At 35.4% G+C, this 27,922-nt stretch overlaps 1 protein-coding gene across 4 annotated transcripts; it reads right to left on the reverse strand.

The window, feature by feature from the left end:
* Positions 1-1,876: 1,876 nt before the first annotated feature.
* LOC576767 (cytosolic arginine sensor for mTORC1 subunit 2) lies at positions 1,877-27,915 on the reverse strand. Of its 4 annotated transcripts, none has more exons than XM_011668812.2 (10): positions 27,851-27,915; positions 16,886-17,088; positions 12,727-12,800; positions 11,716-11,900; positions 11,241-11,367; positions 10,464-10,593; positions 9,858-9,962; positions 8,782-8,864; positions 7,713-7,807; positions 1,877-7,224 (listed from the first exon to the last, which is right to left on the reverse strand). In XM_011668812.2, exons 2-10 carry the CDS (start codon positions 16,993-16,995, stop codon positions 7,111-7,113), a joined length of 1,023 nt encoding a protein of 340 aa, XP_011667114.1. In that variant the 5' UTR covers positions 16,996-17,088; positions 27,851-27,915; the 3' UTR covers positions 1,877-7,110. The 4 variants fall into 4 exon arrangements, with proteins under 4 accessions (XP_011667114.1, XP_011667118.1, XP_011667115.1 ...); XM_011668816.2 differs by lacking the exon at positions 27,851-27,915 and adding an exon at positions 19,376-19,608; XM_011668813.2 differs by lacking the exon at positions 27,851-27,915 and adding an exon at positions 18,138-18,630.
* Positions 27,916-27,922: the final 7 nt, after the last annotated feature.

The raw sequence follows: 27,922 nt of genomic DNA on the forward strand, positions 1-27,922 counted from the left end.
AGTACGTTTCTAGCAATTTCGTCATTCCTAATTATGAAATTATCAAATCGGACATGCCCGCAATGATGTCAAATGTGTCATCAAGCCACGTGACCGCATTACCTTTTTTCGAGGGGTGTAGCCCAGCAAGCGTGAGAACTGAAAAATGATTATTATCATTTTTAGGTCAATTTAGAGATTTTCTGAAAAAACAGGGACTGGAATAATAATAAGGTGTGTTCATGTTTTGAATATGTTAGTTGGGTTAGAGTAAGAGTGGCCCTTTAAAAGGTCAGGTTGATACATCAAGAAGGATGATGAATACAGATATTATTATTCAATATTTAATTTTTTTTTCTTCATATTTAATAATTGATAAAAAAATACTGTTCACGTGTGTGCAAATGAGATGAATTGCCTTATACACTGTAATTATTGTTGCATGTATTTTCTACAACCCAATGAATGTGATAATATCAGAAAACCTTCCTATCATCAACTAAATCAATTTTAAATTATTTCAAAGTATCATTTTTTCATTTCTTATGGATAGTCAACTGTTTTTGTCATTTTGATTTGATTTGATTTGATTTATTTATTTCTGTTTGATTTTCTTTTTCTTTTGCATTTTTACAAATATATAACAAACAAATATTGCAAATTTACACATGACAAAAGAATATATGTGGAATAAGGTAAGGCTGGGTGTAACTAATCGAGAACATCAAACAGGAGGGTTGACAAAATAAGCAAAGCTTGATAGTATGACTACCCTCAAAGGATACATAATAATACAAATATGGAGGAACAAAATATTGGTAAAAAGGGGGAAAAGACAGAAAAAAGAAGAGAAAAGAAAGAGGGGATGCACATCAATATTCACACAAAATACGGAGTGGGAGTTCCATGTAATGGTTGATGGAGAATTAATGGTACTGTACATAATGCATGAAAAAATATATTAACTGCCTCTCTTTGAAGATTCTGTATAGATCTGTTAAGAATGATTGAATTATGAACTGATGTTAAAAAATTACAAAGATGTAAAATGTTGGATATGTAACATGAATGCAATGTATATTATGAAAATATCTTATGAAAATGAAATTAAAAGACACTAACTACATGTAACTATATTTGTCCTTCCTGAGAAAAACATTGTTTTGCTCTTTGATTTGATATTATGTGAACTTTTAAGAAAGCTCTGTGGCTGGTGTTTTCTACAGTTTTGGATCTTGTTATCATCATAGCAGAAGTTGCTGATCTGTTCATTATATAGACATATAGGCCCGAATTCACAAACAACGTTTAAACTCTCATTTACATAACCCGTGGTTTAAAATAAGCGCAAATTAAGCGTACCTTGCCTTGCATGCGTCTAATATTGGACCTCTGACTGTGTCACGCTTATTTAAACCATGGGTTATGTAAATGAGGGTTTAAACCATGGGTTAAATTTAAACCTCCTTCGTGAATTGAGTTAATTTGTCCTCATTTGTCTGTATTTTGTTCACCAATATGTCACTCGGCGTGATAAATTCAACTCATCTATACCCATCCCTTTCTTCTCTCTATTTGAATAATGGAATTTTATATCAAAGATACTCAGACTATCCACATTAATTTGTAATGGTATTGTTGAAGATTTTGCATAAATGCCCATTTTTAGTGAAGGTGCTTTCTGGAAAGTAAGTAAATACATGTATTTTGTTTTCTTCAGAGTACAGACTTCAATATTGAAATGTTTACACACCTTATTCCCTCAATCTCTGATTACTGGATACTTCCAAGCAAAGACAATCAAATATGATACATGTATTCAAAACATGGAGATACATGTAAATTAAATTTCATCTTTCACTCACAAGTCAAGTATAAAAAAGAATACTTTAGAAAGTCTAGTTTTATTTTATTCTTTAATTCATCAAGTACATGTAAATATATAAACTATATTCATATATTTCACTTCGATAACATTAAATGTACAACAGGTAAAGAAATTATGGACAGAGCAAATAATGAAAAATAGCACAATATGAAATATTCAAGTAAAATGCCGGTTGCAATAAATTTTCATGTTAGGAAGTTTCTACATTTATATGGATCAAAATTCCTTTCCGTAATACCAGGCAACATAATTTCAGTTCATTGATTGCAAATTTAAACCATATTTTAATTTCTAAATGTGTTTTAAATTATTAATATCCTTAGGTTAGCCATCAACATACCCAGGTTACTCAGAACAATTTTAAAGGGTTTAATTCAAATTGGCAAACTCACAATACAAATATCCCTGATTGTGTCTTTAATATCCTACAGTTAAAAATGAGACCTTTGAGCGAGGGTAACAATATGTGAATATATTTGATTTGGTCTAGACGCTAGAGGTATGCTTACTCGGGTGTACAGTGTATGACTATGACGTAGCTCTCTATCTTTGCCTAAACAGTGACCCAGGCCGACCCCTGTGTCAAAAATCGAGCATGTCTATCGAATGAAAAAAATGTTAAAGGTCGGCCCTAGACGTACAAGTAAATAATCATATCTGATTGGATACACATCTGTAAATACCCAATTAAACACTTGCACGCAGTGTTGTATATAACTGCACCTACACCAATCAGCCTGCACTTCAACACCCAATTAAATCCCATTATCTCTAATGTGTGGACACTATTTGTAAAAGCAGAATGTAGTATTGAAGATAATTCATGCACTTTGGTCACAACCATTGTTAGATGTGGTTATGATAAAAGTTGACTGAACTTTGTAAAGTGTACATTACTGAACTGAAATGATACAGGAAAGAAATGGAAATTATCATGTGGTTATCTAAAATGTTCAACCATTCAGGAAGTCCATTCCATAAGACGACAATATGTTTACTAATACTTTTCACTGTTGCCTAGTCACTGAAATTGTTCCTTTGAAGGGAGATCGAGCTCCAAGCCTGAATGAAAACAATCATTATAAATCCATATTTAGAGTACATTGAAAAGAAACAAAACCACTTGGCATAATGAAAACGTGTAACCTGTGAGTGCAATGTGTAAAGAGCAATTTTGGGCAGTGGGTCCACTGTAACCATTCTTGATCAAAATGATCTCATATATAGAAATCTTTCTTGATATGAATATTGATTTATGTTTTTCTGGTATCGTGGTTATCATTCAAAGGTCCAACCAAAAGATTGTTCCCCATTTAATTTAATAGCTGGTATTTATAAAGACTGCATGCACATACATGAAGTAGCAGCAAATTATAAGCTATGCAATATATAGATATGCAATAGAAATAATCAAAATAGATACAATTTTATATTTCATAACCAAATATACACAAACAAAACATCATTCTCCAGTATCTCGATCATGCCAAATCATTACAATACTTCAGTGATGAATTATGATTTTATCAACCGATATTTGCTACCAATGTGTTCATGACTAACGGAGAGGAAAGAGGATTGATAGAGAGAGAGAGAGAGAGAGAGAGAGAGAGAGAGAGAGAGAGATCAATTTTGATTCTATCGAACGATATTAGCATAAATACCAAGATGTTCATAATCAAGTGAGAGGAAAGGGGATTGAAAGAGAGGGAGAAAGTGGTCAGAGAGAGAGAGATAGGAAAAGAAGATAGAGAGAAAGAAAGAGAGAGAAAGGGGAGGGAAGGTGAGAGAGAGAGAGAGAGAGAGAGAGACAGATAGAGACATAGAGAGAGACAGAGATCAGTTACAGATCTTTAAAGAAATAAACATATATACTTCAAGAAGGATTCTTTATCAGAGGGGAAAAGAAGACATCAATGCCTACAAGTACAATTGACAGAAAAATGGATGCCCCAGTGTCTGATACAAACAAAAAATATAGAATTCATTAGATTAGCACATACCTTAGAACTAAAAACCCTCCAATACACCTATAGACTTATATATGAAATAATAGGCATGTACAGTACATAAGCTGTAAATTAGATGTAAAAAATAAAAGAAAAGTAGCACCTTTTTTACATATGGCAATAGGCACTGCAAACCAATCGTTATCTAAAACATAACAAAAAATCATTGTATCTCTTTGTATATTAGAAGGGGAAAAGGCATTTGGCAAACAGATTTGTCTCGCTCCAAAATAATGCTTGTTCCACTTCATTACACTGACAATTATTTTCAATTTAAAATAAAAACCTACAAAAAATTTGTAAAGTGATGTTTGAAGTAAGATATTGTCTTAGATTTAAACAATATAGCACCATCCTAAACAGTCCCCTCACCATTGGCAGAAAAAACAACAACACATAGCTGAGCCATTACAGAGAGACCAACTTGTTCAACTCTATAATTTTCCAATTGAATAACCATCATCCTCTAAATAAAATGATGTAAACAGGAGAGTGTGCAACTCTGTTCCTAGGTTCCTTGCATCCATCATCCATATCATTTCATTGTTTTTGTCTGTATACTTTGCTTTTTAATTATTAAACTTCTACCTTATTATAGATGACGCTGTTTCAAAGTTATTTTGAGGAACTTCAATTCTACAAGTTATATGCTTTTCATTAAGTTCCTTTTTTCACATGTAATTATGAAATTATTTAGTGTAAATGCAATACAAACTTATGCTGTGTAGATATCTTTATTGGTCACGAATATCAATTTTGTAAATAGGCTGTTTTGTCATGTGAAATAAAAGAAACTAAACTAAAACTCAGGTTCTTATGCTCTAGCATCCTTGGTTAAAGATCAGGATTAGTCATAGCACATTGAGAGAGATAGTTGTGACATGGGCATGCGATCAAAGCTCATTTCATGGAGCTCCAAATATATCCCTCCCATAGAGATTGCATTTAGAAGAGAACTATTTGGAGCGCCATAAAATGACCTTTGATCACGTACGTGTACGCGTGTCACAACTGTCTCTCCTGATATGCTACGCAGTTGGCGTTGGGGCGCCCTCTCCCGGTCATGTCAGAATCTACAGATGGACTCAAATGATCGATCACAATCATGCTCTTGGAAGGTAACGTTAAAGGGTTTCCTTAAGGCTCGTTCAGATATGACGTGGAAAAACTGCAGCGTTTTTTAATGATGATGTAAAGTGTAATATGCATCATTCCCTGCAGCTTATAACACAGAGCTCAGTGAATAAGTGCAATGATTTTTTTGCGGGTAGATGCCATTTATTAACACGTTAAAAAAAATCTTCTTTTTTTTAACAGCAGTTTTCCTCACCATATATCTGAACATGTCTTTATTGTAAAAGTTGAATAGCACAAATAATGATTGATACATGTATGCAAGTATGTGGTATATGTGGTAACCAGCCCTTAATATGGTACAAAAATAGTATAAAAATAGATACAACATACAATTTATGAATACTAACAGTGACAAATTTTGGGAAAAATGAAAAATTACTTGGAGAGGATACAAAGAGATAAATGAAGAAGACAGGGAGAGTAAAGAGTTGGATGATTAAAGAGAAAATTGGGTCCAAGTTACAAATAATTGTAAAGCTTTCCCATTTTTGGTTCTCATTCTAATATGGAAGAATATTTAAAAGGCAATGCACATGAAAAGAGTTACTCTTGAAATGCCCTAATTTTCAAAATATGACAAGAAACAAAGTTATCGCTTTAATAATTTGTAAGCTTTTAAAAAATATTATTTTGATATATGAAAGAATATTTTATAAGTAATATCACATAAAAAGTGTTACTCTTGAAATGCCCCAATTATAACAAATATGACAAGAAACAAAGTTAGAACTCTTTATTCTAAATTCATAAGTCGCCTACCGGTATGCGTCTTCCAATATTTCTGCGGACCAAGTACTGTACAAAGTTACCTCATCTGGGTTTCAAGTGGCAAATAAAGATTCATGTCTTGCCAAAGGATATCACTGCCAGGCTGCATGGGACTCAAACAGTAAACCATTTGGTTGACAGTCCATCAATTTGTCCACTTGACGATAATACTTCTGGGGGGTGTTTCACAAAGATCCTTAGTCGATTTTAACTCTAAGTTGGACTTAAACATTATGAAGAGCCATTCGTAGCCTTTAAATAAAATATATTCAAAAGCAAAAATTCAATTTGAGACTTTTCATAAATTCAAAATTAAGAACATGAAATATCCTTGATAATAGAAAATATGAAAGATTTGAATCAACATTTAATGCGTTTTAAAATAACTTTTACAAAATATTTTCAAAATATGCTAACGGCTTTCCTTAACTTAGAGATAAGTTCAACTTAGGATCTATGTGAAACATCCCCTGGTCTCTTGACCACAACACCACATAAAAAAATAATGATGAATTCAACATGGATATTACTGAAAGAGCATGCGGAAAAAAAGAAAAAAAAAGGAACATGAAAGAAAAACAAAAAAGAAAACCCCTCAAAGGATTGAGTTGATTTGGAGGATGGTGGTTGGAATGAATGAAGTTTGATATACGCAATCAAATTCTAACCACGTTGATACAAAACATATCAGTACGACAAAATCTAATATTTCTTCTCAAATCGATACTAATAAAATGTTCTTAACAATAATACTAATGGCAATGATATTGATAATGATGACAATAATCACAATATAAGAGCAACATAATGATGATAATAATCATATTTCTTCTGATTTCTTTTAAATACAAATTCTTGCAGCTCCTACTAAAATCATCATTTGGTCATCCACAATGAAAGGGAGAATAAATTTGAAATAACATTAGCAAATAATCTCACTTGCAGCACTATCGTGTGGCTTTATATTTTGTAATATATCAATTTTTTAATAACATGCAGCGATTTCAGAGATCCAATATGGCACAAAAACACGATTTCATCAATAATCGAAAAGTTAACATCTAACATGTGTTAGCTACCAAAATATTGTATAAAATACAATATGTGCCTGCAAACTATCCCTCCCCTCATTCTAAAAGGTTTTGAATCCCACTACAAAATTACCTTTTATCCAAAATAACTTCTATTTTCTGTTCAAATACACAAAGTTCAAATGGCATGGATTATAGTATAGTACACACACACACACACACACACAAACGCACAAGTTTATCAAGAATATATATGAATCTTTCTGTTATTAGTAATATCTATTGTCTGTCAGGTCTCCTACGACACCGATGTTGAGATGTTTGGTTCTACGATGACCCCATCATCTTGGTCCTGGCATTCCTCTCGATGGGATAATACTGTCAGCGTCCTGTTCCACTCCGTCTCTGGAACCTGCAGAGAAGCAAAATCCACATCGTAAAATATTCAACAATTTAAGAAATAAACATGGAAAGCAGAATATATCCAATGAAAAGATTAGAAATGGGGTAGGAAGAGAGGGGGGGGGGGGGTATTAAGGGGGCAATGGCCCATCCTTTCCTTTTTCTCTTGGAAGTTCCTATCGACCCCCAACACACACTTTTGGTGGATCTCTAGGTCGAATTATCTCATACCTGTAGCTAGCATCATTTCTGGTCTATCTACTTTCAAAATCTTTCCAACAATTTAATTTTCATTCTCCACAAATTTGCAGCTTAAGTTAATAGAAATGTGTTTTACCGATTCTTCAATTGCAATCGGAATCTTCATTAATGTGTCCAGCGAGTATTCAGGATAATCCACCACTTTACATATATATATATATATATATACTGATTTGTTGGAAGTATAAGTATTTGGTTGTTTCTGATCACTAAAACGCTCCTCAAATTGAAACTTACCAGAGTATGGTCTGTGAGAAAGGTACTGAGATAGAAGATGGGGATGTTCTCACTGGCAAGAGGTTCGGCTATCTGGGCTACTATTCCACACTCCTCTAAACAAAATAAAAAAGTAGAGAAACGGTAAAGGACAAATGGCCACACACGACCTAGGTAAAGTACATTACTGTGTACTTAGCTGCGGTGAGACTTACAAGGAATTCCTTTGAAGTATCAGCGTCGTCATCATGGCAGCTAGGTGAGAGCTGGGGTAATAATCCAAAACTCTTTGCAAGTTCATAGACATAAAACAAGCGATATGTTCTATACAAAAACAGAGTATCCCTATCAATATTTAAAAAGACATTGCCCTCATGCAGAGTTCACCCATCTTATTTATCCTCCAGTTCATTGTATTAGTTGATTGCTTCCTCAACAAAACCCAGACAAAATCAATTCCTTTGAATCCAGAGTGTGATCATCTTAAATATTAATTTTTCCACAATATCCTTTATGGGTTTCAGGTCAAGGTTTCCGATCATTGAAGATTGGAGGTTAATATGATTATGACACAAAACCTTGACGCTATCACAATTCTAAGACCCCTTTCATACTAGAGATTTATTTTTAAAGGAAACATACATTTATGTAGATGTATGACGATTACACAGTGAAAGGAGAGTACAGATGGGGTGAAAATTGTATATATGGGGAAACATGGAAAGAAATGCTGGGAAAAAGAGGGTCTTTTGCATCAGAAGTGTGCAGTTGTAGGATTATTTTTATAATATTCAACATTCACACACACAAAAATAATCTGAATTCTGGAGGGATTTTATAAAAAAGATGCCCATATCTACAGTATGTTTATATTTTGTTAAATTTCTACGCTGCACAACTGTCAAACAATACAAATTAAGTCAAGTGTTGAATCGCTATAGAGATACGATACAAATTTTGTATATTTTTCCATGTCTGAAGGGGGGGGGGGGCAAGGGATGACATACATGTATACAGGTAGTGTCATGGAATACTCCCCAAGGAGTAGAGCATGTACGCTATGAATGAATTATATTGAAGGAACACTTACCGAATCCTGTATTTTGGACCCCAGTGTTAACCATCCTCCATCTCTCTTTGGCAGAGTCAACACATATACAGTTATCTGGAAACCTAGTACAAAAGTAACGACAAGAGAATTGGAAAAAGGGCTAATTTAACAAAGATGAAGCCGGCTACAATGACATGCCAGGAACTATCATTCAATTACAAAAAAATGTTTGGTTAATTTTTTGTCAAAACATGTTGTTCATGGCTTGCATCATCTTCCTTTTCTCCCTCTCTACAGTGGATATATAATTGATGTAGGAGTATGTAGGAGTATGTAGGAGTATGTATGATTCAGCATATTTATGTAAACACAATGGCTTCTTCTTGGAAAGTCATCCAAACAATGGCCAAGGGCATTGAGTGATAATACTGTAGCCTTGTTGATTTCCGTTTCCATCCTCTCATTTCCTCTCTTCTCTCTGCTTACATTAGGTTCAGATGTTCTGCTTTTGGTAACTACCACACAATGGTTTAATAAGAACAGAGCAACAACACCAAGTTCTGTAATTATTAGGATCTCTGTCCAGTAGTGTCGTGTTTGTGCCATCAACCTGGATCGACCAAATTAATTAATTCATAATATTTTTTCCCCGTAACATGAGAGTAAAATGAACGCTTTATTCTTTAAATTAAATGTAATGTTAATTGTTATTGTATAATTGTGTTAAGTGGGGGCACGCTACAAGAGTCCTATCTCGCACCCCGAGGCAATGTGTCTGACTCGGCCGGTTGTAGCAACTAATCTGAAGATCAAGATACATTCATCTTGATCTTAGAAGACACGAATGAATGATAAGTAAATAATTGGCACTGTATTCTCCACGGTCTGTATTCTACAAATTCATGAAGAAAAAAGAAGAAAAAAAATTGACCCTGGGTCTAAAATCACGTTTAAGAAAAGGAAAAACCTTGATTATAGTCTGTTTACTACGCTTCTGTAAGAACAAATTGATAAGGTGTACTTTCGGGTTCTCTAATCGGTATTTTCAAAGTTTTTTGCAGAAAGACACTGACTGTAAAAAAATGATATGGAATTTTCATAAATGCTATACTCACCTATCTAATAAATCTACATCTAGTACCAGTGATATCCTATCATCTATGAGAGAATAAGAAACAAACTGCTCCTTCTGACTTGACGTCTCCGTCTCTATAGGATCACTGGAAAAATCATATCAAACAAGTTGTAAATACAGGAGAAAAATGTTGTGTGTGTGGGGTAGAGAGAGGGATAGAGAGATAGATATAGAGATAGATAGATAGAGATAGATAGATAGAGATAGAGAGAGAGAGAGAGAGAGAGAGAGAGAGAGAGGGGAGAGAGAGAGAGAGAAAGGGATGGGGTGCATGAGAGACAGTGAGAGCAAGTGAGGGAGAAAATAGGGAGAGATAGAGAAAAAAGAAAAAAGATGAATAGAAAAAGAAAGGGAGAGTATCATGAAACTGAATCATGAAAGAAAGTCATTAATATAATTTGTGAAATTAAAATATTTTAATATTTTTCAATCTCATTTTTCATATATTACTTGTACATACAGCGTGATAGGCTCATTATTAGAGAATAGAAATTACAAACACCTATTCCCTATTCACTCTCCAAAATGGAGGGTAGGGGGAAGGGGCTGGTAGTGCCCCATAACAAACGGCAACGCATCAACTTACCAGGTTTCTGGATAGAAAAGGACCTGTAATAAGCTGCTGGTGATCTTTGGTATCATGTCTGGCTGTAGACTTGTGACTAGGAAGTTATTGGTTGGAAAGTGGAGAGGGTACATGATTGCTCTCTTGGCCTCTGTCAGTCAAAAAAAAAAGAACAAAGAACAATAAAAAGAAGAAAATAATTCAAACTTTGTGTCATTGATAATAATATAGAATATTTAGGAGGGCTAAAAACAATAAGATATACAAATACAGATATATGAAAAGAGGACAAAAAAGGTACAGTCTCACAGGAAGTAGATCACATAGATCACTAGGGGAAAAGGTAAGTTTTGAGGAATCTTTTGAAGGTGGCAAAACAAGCGATTTTCCTTATGGAAGCTTTGAAGCTCATCTTGAGTTTTTTAATAAAATCTTGGGTAAATTAAGGTAAAGAGATAAAGGTAAATCAATTCTGCAATGTTTTATTATGCAATATAAATGTAGGTGGGTTCTAATATAGAAAGAAACAAAAAATCTTGTTGGAAACCTGACTGTACTTTAAAGTTGCTCAAGCATGGGTATAAAGAGGGCAGCACACTGAGCCAACAGGTATTACCCTACCGTGCGTACTAGTGTCCCTTTATGCGTACGTCCGTACAAGAGCGTAATACCCTAGGCTCAGTGTTTGCCAAGTTGCCTACCTCACGAACGACTATTTACCGACTCAAAATAAAACTAATAAACTGAAATGAAATTACTGCAAGTCATTATGTCCCTGACAACTCTGAACATAAGTACCTGCTTCATGGACTCCATTCTGGGACCGGTCTATGGTGACAGGCTCGGAGTTACCCTCGATCTCACGGAAGACACAGAACTGAGGGGCTAAACACTGGGTCACACTTGGCAGGTCCTCTTCTCGTACCTACATGGATATGGGAATTAAAGTATAGAAATGATCGTAAATGTACTGACAGTTTGGTTAGAGGTTGTGATACATTCCTGTAGCAAAAAAACAAATATTGAAATGAAATTTGTTACTACTATAGAGCTAGAAACTTTAACGTGCATGAAAATTTGGCAAATTATGCAAGTGCGTCATATGCATGAAAGTTCCATGTTGCAGAATAATTGAATTTCATCTGACTCAACATATTCTCACAACAATTTGGGGTATCAATGCAGAGGGAAATAAACAGGCCTAAGTTTATCAATTTAATGGCCTTCCGGCTCTGAAACTAAGAGGATATATGAAATAAATCATTCAACTTACGAGTACATAATCAGTTTGGCACGTTGATAGACAGAAGATAGAGAGCCCTCTATCGGCAAGAGGCACGATGATGTTCCTGGTGACGGTGGTCATTCCTGCATCATCGTTCCCGGCCGTTGCTTCGAGGACGAGCCATGCGCTGGACTGTATCACCATGCCCATCTTCTCTGCCTGGTCAGGCAAAGCTGTCAAGGTAGAGAAACATGGGCAGCGTTTCACAAAACCGTTCAAAGAACAAGTTCTCTGACATCCCGTTGAGATGCGTGTATTAAGTTTAACACGCGTTTCAATGGGATGTCGGGGAACTTGTACTTATGAAGTTTCATAAAACGATGCCTTGGGTGACTCCATTCTTCTGACATTTTGATTTTTAAAAGTCACCAATTTAACACTAGATTGTATCACTATCTACCTTCTCAGCTTCATTTGGCAAAGGTGAAAGATAGAGAAACATGGATTACAAGTTCATGAAACTCCTTATTTGCCACTGCACTTAAAGAATATTTTCAGCTTTTAAAAGTCACCAGTTTAGCATTAACTGATTGATCATGGATTTCAATCCAGCTTTATCATTCATTTTTTTTCTTCTTCCTGATCTAACCAAAACAAAAACCAACAATAATGAATTGATTTCTTGTGTCTCACCGAATTATTTGAAGTTGTCAAAATTTCAAGAGGCAGATTTACAACATGTGTTTTATATACATTTCCTTTTCATTACTGAATTGGACTTGAAATTGAAGCAGGCCTATTATCCATGTTTCATGCATGAAAGTTGATTTTCAAAGATTAATAACAAAAATGTACTGTATAGTATTCAAATTTTTAAAATTGATTTGGGGATTTTTACTCAAGGCATGGGTGTGACATTATTTAAAAAAAAAAAGTATATGTATTAAACAAAAAAAATTACTGGGCACTAAGAATTGTATGAAGATTATGATGACGAATGCAATTTGCCGTTTCCATATACGATGATAAGGCAGGTGCAGTTATAGGAATGTTACATACCTTTAAATCCCTCTTCATCAAGAATAATGGTGAAATCTCGACTCGTATGGGTGAAGCTGAAAAACTTGCTCTTGCTGTGAATAAAATAGAGAAAAAGATGGAAACTATTTTACATATTTCTTGGCCACACCCTTAATAAAACTTTGTTTAGAGAATCAATTGGAAATTTAGAAAGATAAGCTTTGTCTCATAGTTGTCATTCATGAACTAAAGGTGTAAACATACATGAAATGGCTGAATTGTGGATTAATCAACTTCAATCCTTCCTCTAATGCCACACTGCTCTTTTACTGCATATCTATTTTTATTTATTTTGAGATTCTCTGCTTCTACAAAAGTAGTAAGATAGAATAAGAGATTTATGGTATAGAACAATATAAATGGGTCCGTAATTAATGTCCAAACTTCCCCAGTACATACAACTATTCTAAGTATGCATGTCAACATTTTAGTTCCAGGTGAGATTTATGGTTTATAACAACATATATTATGTAAATGGGTCAGTATACTTGATGTCAAAACTTCCCATTATACATGTACATGTACATACAACCATTTAACGTACATTGTATGTTTAAATTTTAGTTCCAGATGATATTCTTTTACAACAGATTGGAAACAAAAATGTATCTAGTTGGAATCTACTTATTAGTGCTACATGTATGTGGTATGTATGGATTTTGCAACATTATAAATAAAATTCACAATTGTTTGTGCCAAATTTGACACCTCCCCCAGTAAATGACAGTTTAGGAGATAAAGAGTAAACACAATTAATGTAAAAATATGGCCCATTGTTCCTTTGTTATGAACTTATAACTCTCCCACTTTGTACAATCGCAAGAGAGACTTTTGAACCATCAGAAGTTACATACAACATTGACAATGCTGTTTATGAAGCTATCCATCATGATCATCAAATATAAACTACACATGTACATGTATAAACTAATGTGTGTATTAAGTATTCTCTGTACAGACAACTACAGACTACTTCAGGATCAGAAACTTTCACGATTTGTTAGAGCGACAGGGATTTTCATGCTGTGAAACTTTTTGTGAAACACAAAATTCAGCATCTGTGTCAATCATTTCAAGCTATGAAACTTTTCACCACTCATACAAGTCACAAACAATATTTCATGCATGGGAAATGGTAAATGTTGGTACAATTTCTTTCCTTCTGCAAAAATACACATACACATACACACATACAGATGCACAGTGACTGATGCAGAAGGGTGGGGGAGGGGAATCAGCCCCCAACCCCCAGTAAAATTTGAAAAACTTTTTCTGAAGAATTATCATGAAATGATTTCCAACCGTGAATTTTATTATTATTAGATACTGCAGTAGTGTGAAGGAGCCACCTCTCACATTAACTCATCAAGAAGTTTGCTAATAGCTAAATGGCATATTGACACAGTCTGGGCTTAATATGTTTATCTTGTACTAAGTGATTTATAGGAGTAAACTCAAATTGTGACATGTATATGTTTTGATATTGTTATCTATAGCTATGTTCACATGGGGCCAATGTGGGTTAAAACTTGAAGTTTGCAAAACATTGATGTTTTAAGCACAGATCCACTAACAATGATGAGGGTCCACATCGGACCGAAACATCAAGTATTCAAAGTATATTATACCTTCAAGCTGGCGTAACTTTAAAGTTAATTGCATCCATATGGTACACAATTCAATTGAGGTACGTTCCATGCGGCTAGTACTGTAGTTATCACGCTAACCATAAGATCGCTAGGGATCTTAAAGTTTCATAACCACAAGCTCCACACGGTCTTAAACTACAAGATAACCTTGAAATGTAAAATCACAACCTAACTTTAAGTTTATGAACTGCTGTGTGAACTCAACTTAAGAAGGCAAGGTTGCAAATATGGAATTACACAACGAAATTGCTCTTGTGATAGTTTGTTTGGGGAAGGGGGGGGGGGGGCAATCACAACATAACTGGATATACATGTACCAGGCACCGATTGATTAAAAGTAGAGTAAGTTCATTTGAAGTGTTTTTGTATAGGCAGCAAAACCGCAAGTTGAAACATGCTATATTCTATACAGACAAACAGAGTCCCATCTTCTGCCGTGAGATATTGACCCGACCTACATGTATATGTTCTTAATTCACCTATCCTAACCTTTTGAATGTCCTGCTATCACCGACGCTACATGTATCTACGGGGCACATTCAACTTGGAATATAACTTTAGTAAAAGATTAAAGTGAAGATGTTTAGAACTGTTATCCATTTAGATTATAGAGATAAAGACCAATATATATCAAATATTTGGAATATAGCTTTAGTAAAAGATTAAAGTGAAGATGTTTAAAACTTATCCATTTAAATAGAGATAGAGACCATTATATATCAAATATTTGGAATATAGCTTTTGTAAATATTAAAGTGAAGATGTTCATAACTGCAATCCATTTACATCATAGGCAATGAGAGATAAAAGCCATATCAAAGTAATCTATACGACACCTTGTTTAAAAATGTACAGGTTTGATGAGGAACTTTTAGAGTCAAAGCTAATAAAAGGGACAGAAAATGCAACATATAGAATTAGAGGCACATATCATTTGATATCTACAGTATGATGATTTTGGTTATTCCTACAACTGTACAACTGTACATTTATAGTAGATGTTGTATTTTATCAATCTTATGAACTGCTTATATTTTTCCATCCTCCTAATTTGTCATTTTCCTCCAAACTCTGGTTCTTTTTTTCTTATATTCTATGTAAAATGTCTCTGCTATGTAGTGGCAGACAATTTGGCCATTTGTTCCAACACACACAATTACTAAACATTTCACTTTTTAAAATATGTATGACGCAGGAGGGTCTTTTTTCTTAAGAGGATCGGTCCCATTATAATATGCTATCCATAATTTATTTTGAGTTCGTGCCCCAAGGGAGAAGGCACTTGCGAGAAAAACAGAAATCGATGATGATATTTTGCTCGCCAAATGGGAGAGTAAATGTATCTACGACTACGTCACAATCATGGGTGTCGATCCTTACGTAATACCTATTCATCAGGGGGGGATGAATGAATAGATCATCCCCCCCTGATGAATAGGTATCAGTTACGGATCGACACCCATGGTCACAATCCACTGACCACACTTCCAATTTGAGATTCGCATAGACTTTGTGTGATCTCATATTTAAAAAATTCATAATTTTCTTATTGTTGGTCCGATTTATTTCAACCTTTTACCCTTAATTGACATCCTTTTACAGGGTTATAGACTTAATACAGCAGGAAACAAGAGCTAGAGACTAAAGGATAATTACAAGTCCTGACATACATATAGCAATATTTTATACCATGATAATAAGCATTAGAGACTGAAAAATATATAGGAATCCTGAAATCAAAGGCAGGCCTGACCTACATGGATGTACTTGGATGTACTTGACCTATGTGACCTTAAGTGACATCCCATTACAGGGTTAGGCCTAAGCAGGCTGGAAACAAGAGCTAGGGACTAAAGGACTGAGAGTCCAAAAATATCTGACACATGTTCTAAACTATGATTTACAAGCAGAAGATCTAGAGGCTGGAAAATAGAGAGTCTATGCTGAAATCACAAGCAGATCTCACTGACCTAGATATACTTGACCCCTGTGACCTTCAGTGACATGCCATTACAAGGTCAGGACTAAGAAAGAAGATAACAAGAGCTAGGGAAAGATGGACAAAATCACTGCTGAAATAAAAAAGTATTGATATAACAACTTTGATATATGGATGTTGACATCAAGACTGTTTATCAACAAACAGATTAGATTGTGGAAAGGGGGAAAACAAATATAAAGAGGATCATGCACATTTTGTGAAGAACTTGATAGATTTGACCTCAAATCTATTTCATACAAGGAAGATGCAGCTTTTAAAGAATCTGATTTGACTTACTTATTAGCCACAGGCCTTTAATTCTAAAAACTAGCAATGTGTTATTTTCTGAACTAGATGTTGGTGCTACATGCTGTAAAAAAACACTAAATTATTTTGTCTGTATGATTGAATGTTTTCTTTGAGGGAATTTTTTTTTTTTTTTTTTTTTTTTTTTTTTTACTAGTGAGCAAATTGGATAGGAGCTAGAAAGATATTTCATCTTGCTTACCTGGTTTCATGGAGGAGAGCAAGTTTGATGAGGGAGCCGATGAAAGGAAGGAGGTCTGACCGCTTGACCGTTGCAACCCTCAGCCGGTGTTCCAGGATATGTAACTCCATGATGGATGGTCAGCTGGCTAATGGGATGGGGGCAACCTAGGTCAGGCAAATTGTCTTGTCTTGCCCCGCTCTCAGATTGGAACTAGACAGGACCTGGAGTAGACATGCAGAAAATGAGAGACCAGGGTTTAGAGTTTGTGGAATCATGTGCAAATACCACAGCCCATTCGGGCCTATCGGCTCTCTAACATGCATTCATTCTTGCTATTGGATACAAAATATCAGACAATCAAAGGTTGAATAGAAAGACATAATATACCTCTAGAGAAAATATGCTGTATATACAGGTGTAAAAGTTTAGAGCGATACAGAGGAAGAGAAGAGGGGGTGGGGGGGGGGGGGTGGTGGAAAGAAAGACAGAAAGAGACAAAACTGTCAATAAAAACCCAACTATTTCTTGCCTTTTGCATTTGTCTATGGAACACTGAAGTTTAAAGCAGATACATGTATACACAGGTTGAATAAAAAAAGATACTATTGTAGTTTTAGTATAATAAATATATTAAAACATGTTTGAGGGGGGCATAGACAGGTGGATAGACCCTGTTTAAAGGAATTCTGAAATCAATCAATCATATTGTAACAAGCCATTATATAATATAAGGAAGACTACAGTAGAAAGATACATTTACATTTTGTCAAATTATAAATATCTCTTCTCCTTCTCTCTTCTCTTTCTCTCTTCTCTCTAGACTCTCTTTCTCTCTCTCTCTCTCTCTCTCTCTCTCTCTCTCTCTCTCTTTTACTCATCTCTCTCTCTCTCTCTTTATCCCTTTGACTTCTCCCTCTCTCTCTCTCTCTCTTTCTGTGGTGACAATGACTATCAAATCAAATGGCTAGCAAGAGGGAATGGACAACAAAAGTCTCTCTCCATAAATTCAAATAAACAAAATGATGCAACCAGAGCATGACAAAAAAATTACAAACAATATTGCTGATTGTAGGCTGTATATATAGCCTACCAGTATACAGGAAATCACTGCATGCATGCAGACGGCAGATGCACACTATCCTGTGCACAACCTATCAGCAGATATCTCATAAATTTCTACTCACCACATGCACTAGATGCATAAATTATGGAGAGAGATGTTTCACATTTGACACAATTTAAAATTTAAAGAAACAAAGTTCTTACCTACATTTATATGAACCAAACTTCAATGTCTGATTTTTAAATGTGCTGCAGGCCAACTAGACACACGTTCACAAGATTGTTTTCAGCGACAATGACTGCTGAATGGCTAACCAATGGAGAGGGATGCCTCTATCTACCCCATTCATTCACATGCTTGGAGAATGATGCAATCTCTGTCCTTAAAGCATGACTCAAACCAAAACCACCAAACAAATATTAGGATATCACAGGGCGAAGGCCTGGGTACACCATAGAAAACAGCAACATGGCCTGTTATTCTGTGCACAACATGAATATACATACATGGATGAGTACATGAATCTCATCTCATATATTTCCAGTCACCATATATAGTGATCTCCAAGCTCTGCGATTTATGGGTGCACAAATTATGTACAGAGATTTCATAAACAGAGTTTGTTCGGTTTGTCGTCGGTCGAGGGTGTGTCTCTTTGGTGTGACTTTGAGGAAAACCATGAGAGCACCAGAGTCTACACCACATTCAGTCAAATGGAAAATGATATGCATTCAATCCTGCCCTCGCACATGACCAGACTAAAGCCTCAGCAGACCATCGCACATTATTTGGGATTGTCAGGTATATAGCCTAGAAACCGATACAGAGAGTGGATGCAAGTTATCCAAGAACGACGTATGAAATGAACAATCCTCTCATAAATTTTCTCTTGTCACACAGTACAACAGTCCCCAACCTACTTAATTCATGGATGCATAATTAAGTAGAGTTGTTTACACAAGTTAAAGAGATAAAAGAAACTTCTTACCCCCGAATGAATCTGAACAAATATCTCTAACAAAAAGATGAATTCAGCCTAAAAACCAATGCAGAGAGTAGATGCAATTAAGTTGTCTGAGAACGACGTATGAAATGAACGATCCTCTCATAAATTTTCTCTTGTCATACAGTACAACAGTCCCCAACCTACTTAATCCATGGATGCATAATTAAGTAGAGTTGTTTACACAAGTTAAAGAGATAAAAGAAACTAACTTACCCCCGAAAGAATCTGAACAAATATCTCTCACAAAAAAGATGAATTCAGCCTAAAAACCAATGCAGAGAGTAGATGCAATTAAGTTGTCCGAGAACCACGTATGAATGAACGATCCTTTCATAAATTTTCTCTCTTCATACAGCAGTCCCCAACCTACTTAATTAATGGATGCATAATTAAGTAGAGTTGTTTACACAAGTTAAAGAGATAAAAGAAACTAACTTACCTCCGAATGAATCTGAACAAATATCTCTCACAAAAAAATGAATTCAGCCTTTTGTATCTTCAAACAGGTAAATCAGATGTTGCAAATTGACAGCAAAACAATCTATTCCTGCCACTTTAGTTTATGGTTAGAAATTCTTATCCAAATGTTTGCAGCAGGACTACGTTGGGTTTGGACGAGTATCTGATGACTGCACTGCACTGGGACAGTCCAGGTTTATAAACAAGACATGCTCTGGGAGACAGCGTTTTGTTTCAGCATGCCAGCAACCAGGGTCGGGAGGAAAATTACCAGGGGGTGTATTCACACCAGAGCACAACATCCTGAACATTCACCAAACCTCCTTCATAACAAGAGATAAGAGCTCACTTATAGTGGGACGTTTTCACCGACAGCAGAGAAAATATTGCTCAGATGGGGCGTTGTTTATCTCTTATCGAGAATGGAGTTAAATAGGACAAGCTGGTTGAATTGTCACTCATTGTAAGCATGATATTCATCAAAGGTCAAATAGGGTCATCTCCCTTTTCTACCTTCAACTTCTTTGCAGGGTACATGACATTGTTGGTTGCATTCACACAACGACTGATATAAACATGGAAGTGAGTTTGGCAGTGCATGCTATACAAAAGTCATAGTTTTCGTTATCCTCCATTAGGAGCCACAGAGTAATAAACTCAATATAAGTTCACAAACTATACTATCTGCAGCATTTATAAGCTCAAAGTATTATCCAAAACATATCAAAGTCATGCCATTTTGCTCAGTGGAGCATTGTCACAAAAAGGCTGTATAATTGTGTACAAATTTTCTGTGCAAAAAGTGTCCAAAGGTATAAATTGATTTTCATGTAGGAAGTGCCATGGACAGCACAACTTATTACTCTAGCATTACATTTGATGTAACATTTATAATTCAAATTCAAATGAAAAAAGGGAGGAAACATAAACAATTACTTGAACTAATGTACAAGACCTGAGACCAAAGCAAGAAAACAACCATAAACATAATGATATAACCAATTACCCATCCTGTCACTAATTACTCTTACAAGCTTATACATGTGTAGGGGCCTACATGTACATACATACATGCAGCTATATTTATATAAACGAAAATTAGAGAAATATTACTAAAAATTGGTAGGGAGGGTGAGAAGAGCAGGGGGAGGGGAGGGGAGGGGGGGGGGGGTTACCCAAATTGTTGAAAACTTTGTATGACATCCCCACCCCACCCCCCCCCCCCCCCCCCCCCCCCCAATCTACTTATTGTGTTGTAATAGGAATGGTGAAAGACTGATCGATTGATCAACCGGTACTGACTTCCTAAATATGAAACACGCTAAGACATAAACATATGGAGAAATCATCAAGCATGATGATATTAATGTTGCTCATGTAATTAACATCACATACATTCCACATACTGTATGTATTCTTTGGTCTGCTAGAAGGGTGGGGCCATCCCCAGGTGGATGGGAGGGGGCTACTTAGCATCCTTTCCCCGCATATTTTTATTTATGAATACTACCAAGAGTGTGGCACAAAAAAGAAAAAAAGAAAAAAAAGAAAAATGTATGTGGTTGTCACCCCTATCCAGCCACTGCTAATCTCCACTGTCTTGAGTCGTGTCTCTTTATCCAACCAATCTAATGTACTTCTCCTTGTGATGTATTGTGATAAGCTTGTTATGTCGTTGTACTTTATGTTATTAACTATGGATGTACAGCACTATAGGTCATGAAGTGACATGACAGTGCGAGATGTTATTATAAGATCCCGGTGTGCGGTAGTATTTCAACCTTTATTCTCACCTCTGAGATAGAGAGCTCTATCATGTATGCACAGTATGAATCTATTAAAGTTTTTTCACCACATCAAAACATTTACTTGCCTCATGGTGTATAACTTGCAATTTGCCTTTTGACATTTAAATATTTATATTTACTGGAAACATGTTCAAACATCGTGCAAATTATGCAGTCAAACAAGTCCATTAAGGCAACCCAATGAGGGGAACAGAGAAGGTGGCCACTGTAGACAGGTGGCCTTTCTAGACAGGTTCTACAATGCACATTTCTCTTTCCAGGGAGAAAACAAATGCATAGCCACTACAAACGGGTAACATTTATAAAGAGGTGGCCACTATTAAAGACAGGTTTCACTGTATGTGAAGTTATAAACTAAAATTACTGCAGCAATGAAAAGCTTTAAATGCTCTAGTCAAAATGTAAACATAGTCTTCTTTCCAGTAAATATGAATAGTTATGTTAAATGCAAAACAAAACAACAACAAAAGAAGAAGAAAAAAAGAATTAGAAGATTTAGAAAAAACAGCACAAATTTGTATTTTTTAAAATGTTATACTAAATTCAACAGAATATATTTTCATATATCTTTTGTTCTAAATCCTTAGCCTAAACATGTGTTTTATTTCTATTTTTCTACAGGAAACTAGAAGAATGATAGAATAGTTTTCTATGAATAACTTTAAAATATAGAACAAAAAGCAAAACAAATATATTTGTCACAAGTAAAAACGACCAGGGTGATAATACTTTAAAGTGGTAAAGCTTTCATTACTTGTTTCACCCATCCCATCAATTCCAGAGATGTGCCCAAGTACTGACCTCTTCCCTTCAATACAAATTACATTGCAGATAACTAACCAGATTAAACTTCTTTCAAGTGTCTAATCAGTGTGGCAAGCAGACACTCTAATCCTATCCCTTTTCTTCGGTAATTTCCTTGGAGACAATCATTTTCTAATGTGTTTTAAAACTGAAAAAACAAGCAAGTCTAGATAATGATAGAGGTAATGTTCAGTGTAGTGTATTTTGCAGTTTATTCTTAAGCCAGTTCATGGATATATAACTGATATTTTGTTTTTGGTGTTTAATAAAATTCTTTAAAAGCATATTAAACATTGTGATTAGACGATCTTCAAACAGACCAAAACCCAAACATGGTTCCAAAAGAGTGTATGCAAGAATGTTCCACAATATTTTTAATCATTATTCTGAATTAATAATCTTTACAACTTCCTAAATTAAATCTACATGTACATATATATCTTCATTATAAAATTTCTGGTTACATTGGAAGAAAATAAAGAAACTATATTTGCTACTTTTTATTTTCATATTCGCCATAGACATATACGGTATGCATTCTTGATCTTTCAAAATTCACTTGTATTCCTACAAAATGTATGCTTTCTAAAGTTGACAGAAAAAAACAAATCCACAGAAGCAGTAGCAAACAATTTGACTCTAGAAGTATTAACATACAATGTATAGTTCCATCAAAAACAAAAACAAACACATGAACAAAAGAGAGAACTTAATTTCCCAAAGGGAATAACATTCCAGGTCTTGCTAATGAGCTCCTGTAAACATGTAGCTATAGAGTAATTCTTTCCCCGATAGTAACTGCCTTATCACCCCCTCCCTAATGGCTCCTTACCTGTTTCATCAGCACCCCATCTCATAATGACCTACATGTATGTACAGATCTATGTACATGGCATTTCATTATTTATTCTCTTACTCCTAAACCAAAGCATGCCCTATAGCCATGTCAGGGTCCATGATCTTGCATTCATTTAGAGGAAAGACTGTTTATCATTGGCTGTTCCCAAGGAAGCCGTTACTGCCATTGACAATTAAAACATAGCTCTTACTTTAGGCCTGTTTTCATCAGCTAGAGATTGCCAAATAACCCGCTATTTTAAATATTCCAATCGCACAATATCCAGCTATTTTGAGTCTTCATCAGCCCGCAGTTGCAATTAGCAGGATATTTGGTTGAGATAATCATCCCAAGATATCTTGGGCTAGTTTGCGAAATATCCCGTTATTTGTCCGGTGCGTCTTCACCAGCCCGAAGACTCGCGAACGTTGAGCAAAAGACGCAATTCTTTAACTTTAAGCTTATTTCCCAAATCAGAAATAGCGGGCTATTTGGCAATCTGGAGCTGATGAAGACATCTAGTGTTCTTGCGGGCAGCCGGCAATTTGAAGTGGATGCACTATTTTAAGGAAACGCAATGTTTTTCTTTGCTACATGATCAATACTGGATTGCCTAGAACCATGCATAAAACCAGTGCTCAGCTTTGTTTTTGTGATGGATCGATCCATCACGAGAACATCACGTTTCTCCCATGCATTTTCAAAGATTCTAGCCTGTGCTTAACTACTTCAAATCCTGTTCATGTTCAAAACAAAAATGTTATTCAGCACATATGATCTTAATAGTATGATGTACATGTAAATTGATGCAGATATGTACATGTATATGTAGTATTTTGTTTTAAAGCCAGGAAATGAAATGTAAGAAAAAAAGTAATGGGTGAATGAAAAAATATCTTACAATAAAAAACGTGCAGACAATGGAATTATAAGCAATAATGTTCTGAAAATTCTCAAAGAACACCACAAGATTTTAAGACTGTCAAATATAGTATATTCCTACAATTTACAAAGCCCTACAATTACAATTACATATATATCTGCTGAAAACTATTGTATTATTCCACAATGCCCTGTATGAACTTCAAACAACTTTTTTGAGGAACTTATTTAAATCATTGATAAATGTACATAATTTTGCACCAGGCTCCTGTAAGCAGATATGTACTAAAAAAATTGCATTTTTTGTCACGGCTCCTGGTTCGTTAAAAACGACAGAATCATAGTATTTTTGTTTATAATAGCATGGTAGTGGAACCACTCCCTGATAGATCAACAGAACAATTAGGATAGGTGGAGTCGTGTGAACGACAATACTGCACTTCCTCTATCTGAATGGAAAGACCTTTCACTGGGTCTTCCTCCAATCTGGCTTATTATTGCAGGTGTACATTTGTAAATACTTCCATTGCCTGTTTACCAATTTGAGAGAATGATGGTCATGCAGTCAAGGTGATCGACAATGAAAGGGCGGTGCCTTCACTGAAATGACAATGACATTGCAAATGTAAACTACATGTAACTGTTCTTTATCGATGGCAGATTTATAATGATGGGTGGATCACCGTTCATTGGCCTTAATAGCTGCATTTACACTACAAGCAAAAATCATTTATTTTTTTCTCAAATTTTGGTGTTTCTTTGGTAAACCAGCAAACACACACACACACACACAAAAAGCAAAAAATTCACCTCTGGAGTGTATTTTTTTTAAACGCCTGCTGATATTTCACAGATTTTTGCAGTTTAAATCAAAACTTTGGTAAAATTCTGGTTTCTCATCAAGTGACTCTCATTGCTTCTGTACGATTGCACACAGAGTAGTGACAAGTCGTGCATGCGCTTTATTCGCCAAAAAATGAGAATGAGCAAACACCAAAGTTGTTTAATGGAATTTTCAAGTAGTGTAAATGGCAGTCCCAAAAATGTACAAACTTTTAAAATTGTGTTTGGGCTGTGTAAATGGGGCTTAATGAACATATTGTATCCATCATTAAGGGCTCCATACTATCTTTTTTCACAGGGGTGAGATTTTTTAGGATTAAGCCCTAATTATCAAATCAATGTAATTCCTAGTAACTATCTACATGACATATACATCACTAAAAATTGATTATTACCCCCCCCCCCCCCCCCCCCACACACACACAACTTTTTTTTAAACATGCATGTGTATCAATTACCTGAAGGAAATTAAACTTTACCTGGCTTTCTACATGGGTCAATGAGAGAGGGAAGAGAGAGAGCCAGAGAGAGAGAGAGAGAGAGAGAGAGAGAGGAGAGAGAGAGAGAGAGAGAGAGAGAGTTATAACTCTGCAAATTTAAATAAAATCCATTCTACATGTATGACAAAACGAATCAACACAACAGAAAAGGAAAAAAAATCACAAACCTTCCATTTGATAGTAATTTGACCTTATTTTGATGTTTGTTTGATGTTAATTAGTTATAGAAAATGTTATCAAAAGCCACCTAAATACGATAGAAAGGCAGTCTGCTTTCATATGGCCAGGAACAACTTTTGATTTAAACAGGGACATTTGTATATCATGTTTGCTGCCCTCTTTTGTTCATATCCTATATCATTGTTAAATGCCAAAGACACAGTGTATCCCTGGGAAGCAGGAAAGGATCGGCATTGATTGGCCCACTCAAATTTAGTCATAGAAAAGATAGCCAAGTTATTTTCTAATCATAAAATCAAATGATACATGTCCAATGCAGAGTCTCGATCTAAATTGTGTTTCTAAAGATGTCCTATGAAAATATCACAATCCCAAGGCAAAATCCAATCCAAAAAAATTGTAGAAAATCAGACAAGCCGATTAAAGAGATTTAAATATAATCAGAAAACTGTTTGAAGAAAGTATGACTTAATTTACTAAAAAACTAAGAAAACCTAACAGAAACGTTGTCAACTCAGTCATGAATATGTGATGTTATTCCCTCAGCTACTATCCATTTAAATTGTTTTGTTTTTGTTAATAATAATTCTGAATTTTTGTCTAAGAACATGGTTTCCTCATGCTGTGCACCTTGTGCAGGTGTTCTTTAATGACATGTTTTGCATATACCCTAACAAAGATTGCATTATTTTCTGTTAAGTTTTGATAAAATATACAGTATGAATATGAATGATTATGAATAAAAGATATACAGTAACTGTCTCTATGATTTTAATTCAATAAAACATTTACATCAACATTTACCGGTACATAAAAAGGAAAAAGCAGATCGGTCATAGAAATTGTAATAATTTTGAAATGTGATTAGATAATGAGTGCAGACATTTTCTTGATGAAGCAAAATGACCAATTTGTGAGATGCATTTCATCTCTTGAAACATAAAGCTGCACAACAACTGTTGAGTCTGCACTCTGCAAACTGAGCTGGCCTGACCATAGACTAAAAGCTTCAGTCTCTTTTAAAAACATGACGCTTGTTCCACTGTGACAACAGGCACGTCTGACTCCACCGACCGCCTCTATACAGAGACTGAAGTGCAGTGTGTGGGGGAGGCTATGTAATGGACTTTGAGTGTGATTACTAATCTCATTGCGCACATTAGCTTTCAAATATTTTGAAGTTTTTCGTTGATTTTCAATGTAATTTTAAAATCAAACCATTAGGTCTAGATTACAAAGAAAAAAAACAGTGATTTTTTAACGGCTACAAATCGCTAGTTTGCGACCCAGCGTATATTCCAAAAGGGTAGAGACTCTTGTAGAGTCAACTACTGACAAAATGCAGTAGCTTACCCCAGAACCATACTAGAAGATTTTTACTTGCACCTTACAATATGTAAAATAAGACACTCAGCTCTTCACGTCCTTTGTGACACACACATCCTTTCATTTGCAAGAATCTTCAGGAGTGAAGGAGGCAGATTATGACGAAGAAGAAGAAGAGATTTATTTTTCAAAAACCAAATGATACACTAGAGTTAGCTCAAAACCAGCATACAAATGGTCCGCATTCAGCGTGCAGCGACAATCTGCGCTATTTTTTTAAACCCTACATCAAATTACTTTTATACAGTCATTAAATTGGCAATATGATATCAGCCTTTTTCGGATACACCAAAACTTCACATGATTCTATGATTATATTTATAGTGGGTCAAACACAGGGATCCAAAACGGAAAGTTCAAACCCCAAGTTTGGAATGGCTGTTTGGGCCCTGGTAAAGCCAAAACTAAAGAACGACAACATAATTCTAGGCCTACATATATACACGATATACAGCGCTAGTTCAGAAGTCTATCCAAAATTTGACCCGTAACTCCAGCGTGGAGATACCCTACTAAAACATAGACTACCAAAAATTAATGAAAATATTCATCAAATGTCCAAAGGTCATAAAAGTCAATATGTTTGTTACCTGTTTTGTGTCAATTTTCTTAAAAATCAAGACTTACAATATGCACTTTCTCACAGGATTCACCGCAAACTGACGGTCGGGTGCGAGCGCGCGCGTAAGTTAAGTTAGCGACTGTAATCTTAGTTTACGGTCTCTAACTGTAGCCTACTAAGTACTAACTGAACACACGCTCGCGCCGCCCACACCCCACCGTCGGTCGGTACAGTAGTAATAATAGTACTAGTAGTAGTCTATGCACAGTTATGTGGAAAACATATGATCAACCAATGTAACGCCAAATGGCATCTGCAATAAAGTAATGGCCCTGCAAATGCCATAGCAATGCAATGCCCAGGCGCTGGCATTGGCATTTCAGTGGCCTGGCACTGCATGCAGCTGCAACACATTGCCCTTGCATTGCCATGGCCCTGGCCTGGAGCTGGCCGTGGTATATTCATGGCAGGGAAATGCAAGCCACACAATTCCAGTAATTGAAACGACAAAAACAACAAACATTTACATTTAACATGGACATGGCAGATGTATATTTCAATCATTTATGTCAAACACATCAAGGAATTGGATGCCAAATACAAAAATTACTTTAATCAAGCAAAAAATGATGTAAAACAAGGATTGACTTACATTGCTTGCCTCGGAAATTTCCAGGCTTGTCGAACACAGCTGATCAGAATGACCCAACTTTGACCTGAAGAC

This window comes from Strongylocentrotus purpuratus, unplaced genomic scaffold (assembly GCF_000002235.5).
Source record: "Strongylocentrotus purpuratus isolate Spur 01 unplaced genomic scaffold, Spur_5.0 spur5_scaffold_2, whole genome shotgun sequence".
In the NCBI taxonomy this organism is placed as follows: domain Eukaryota; kingdom Metazoa; phylum Echinodermata; class Echinoidea; order Camarodonta; family Strongylocentrotidae; genus Strongylocentrotus; species Strongylocentrotus purpuratus.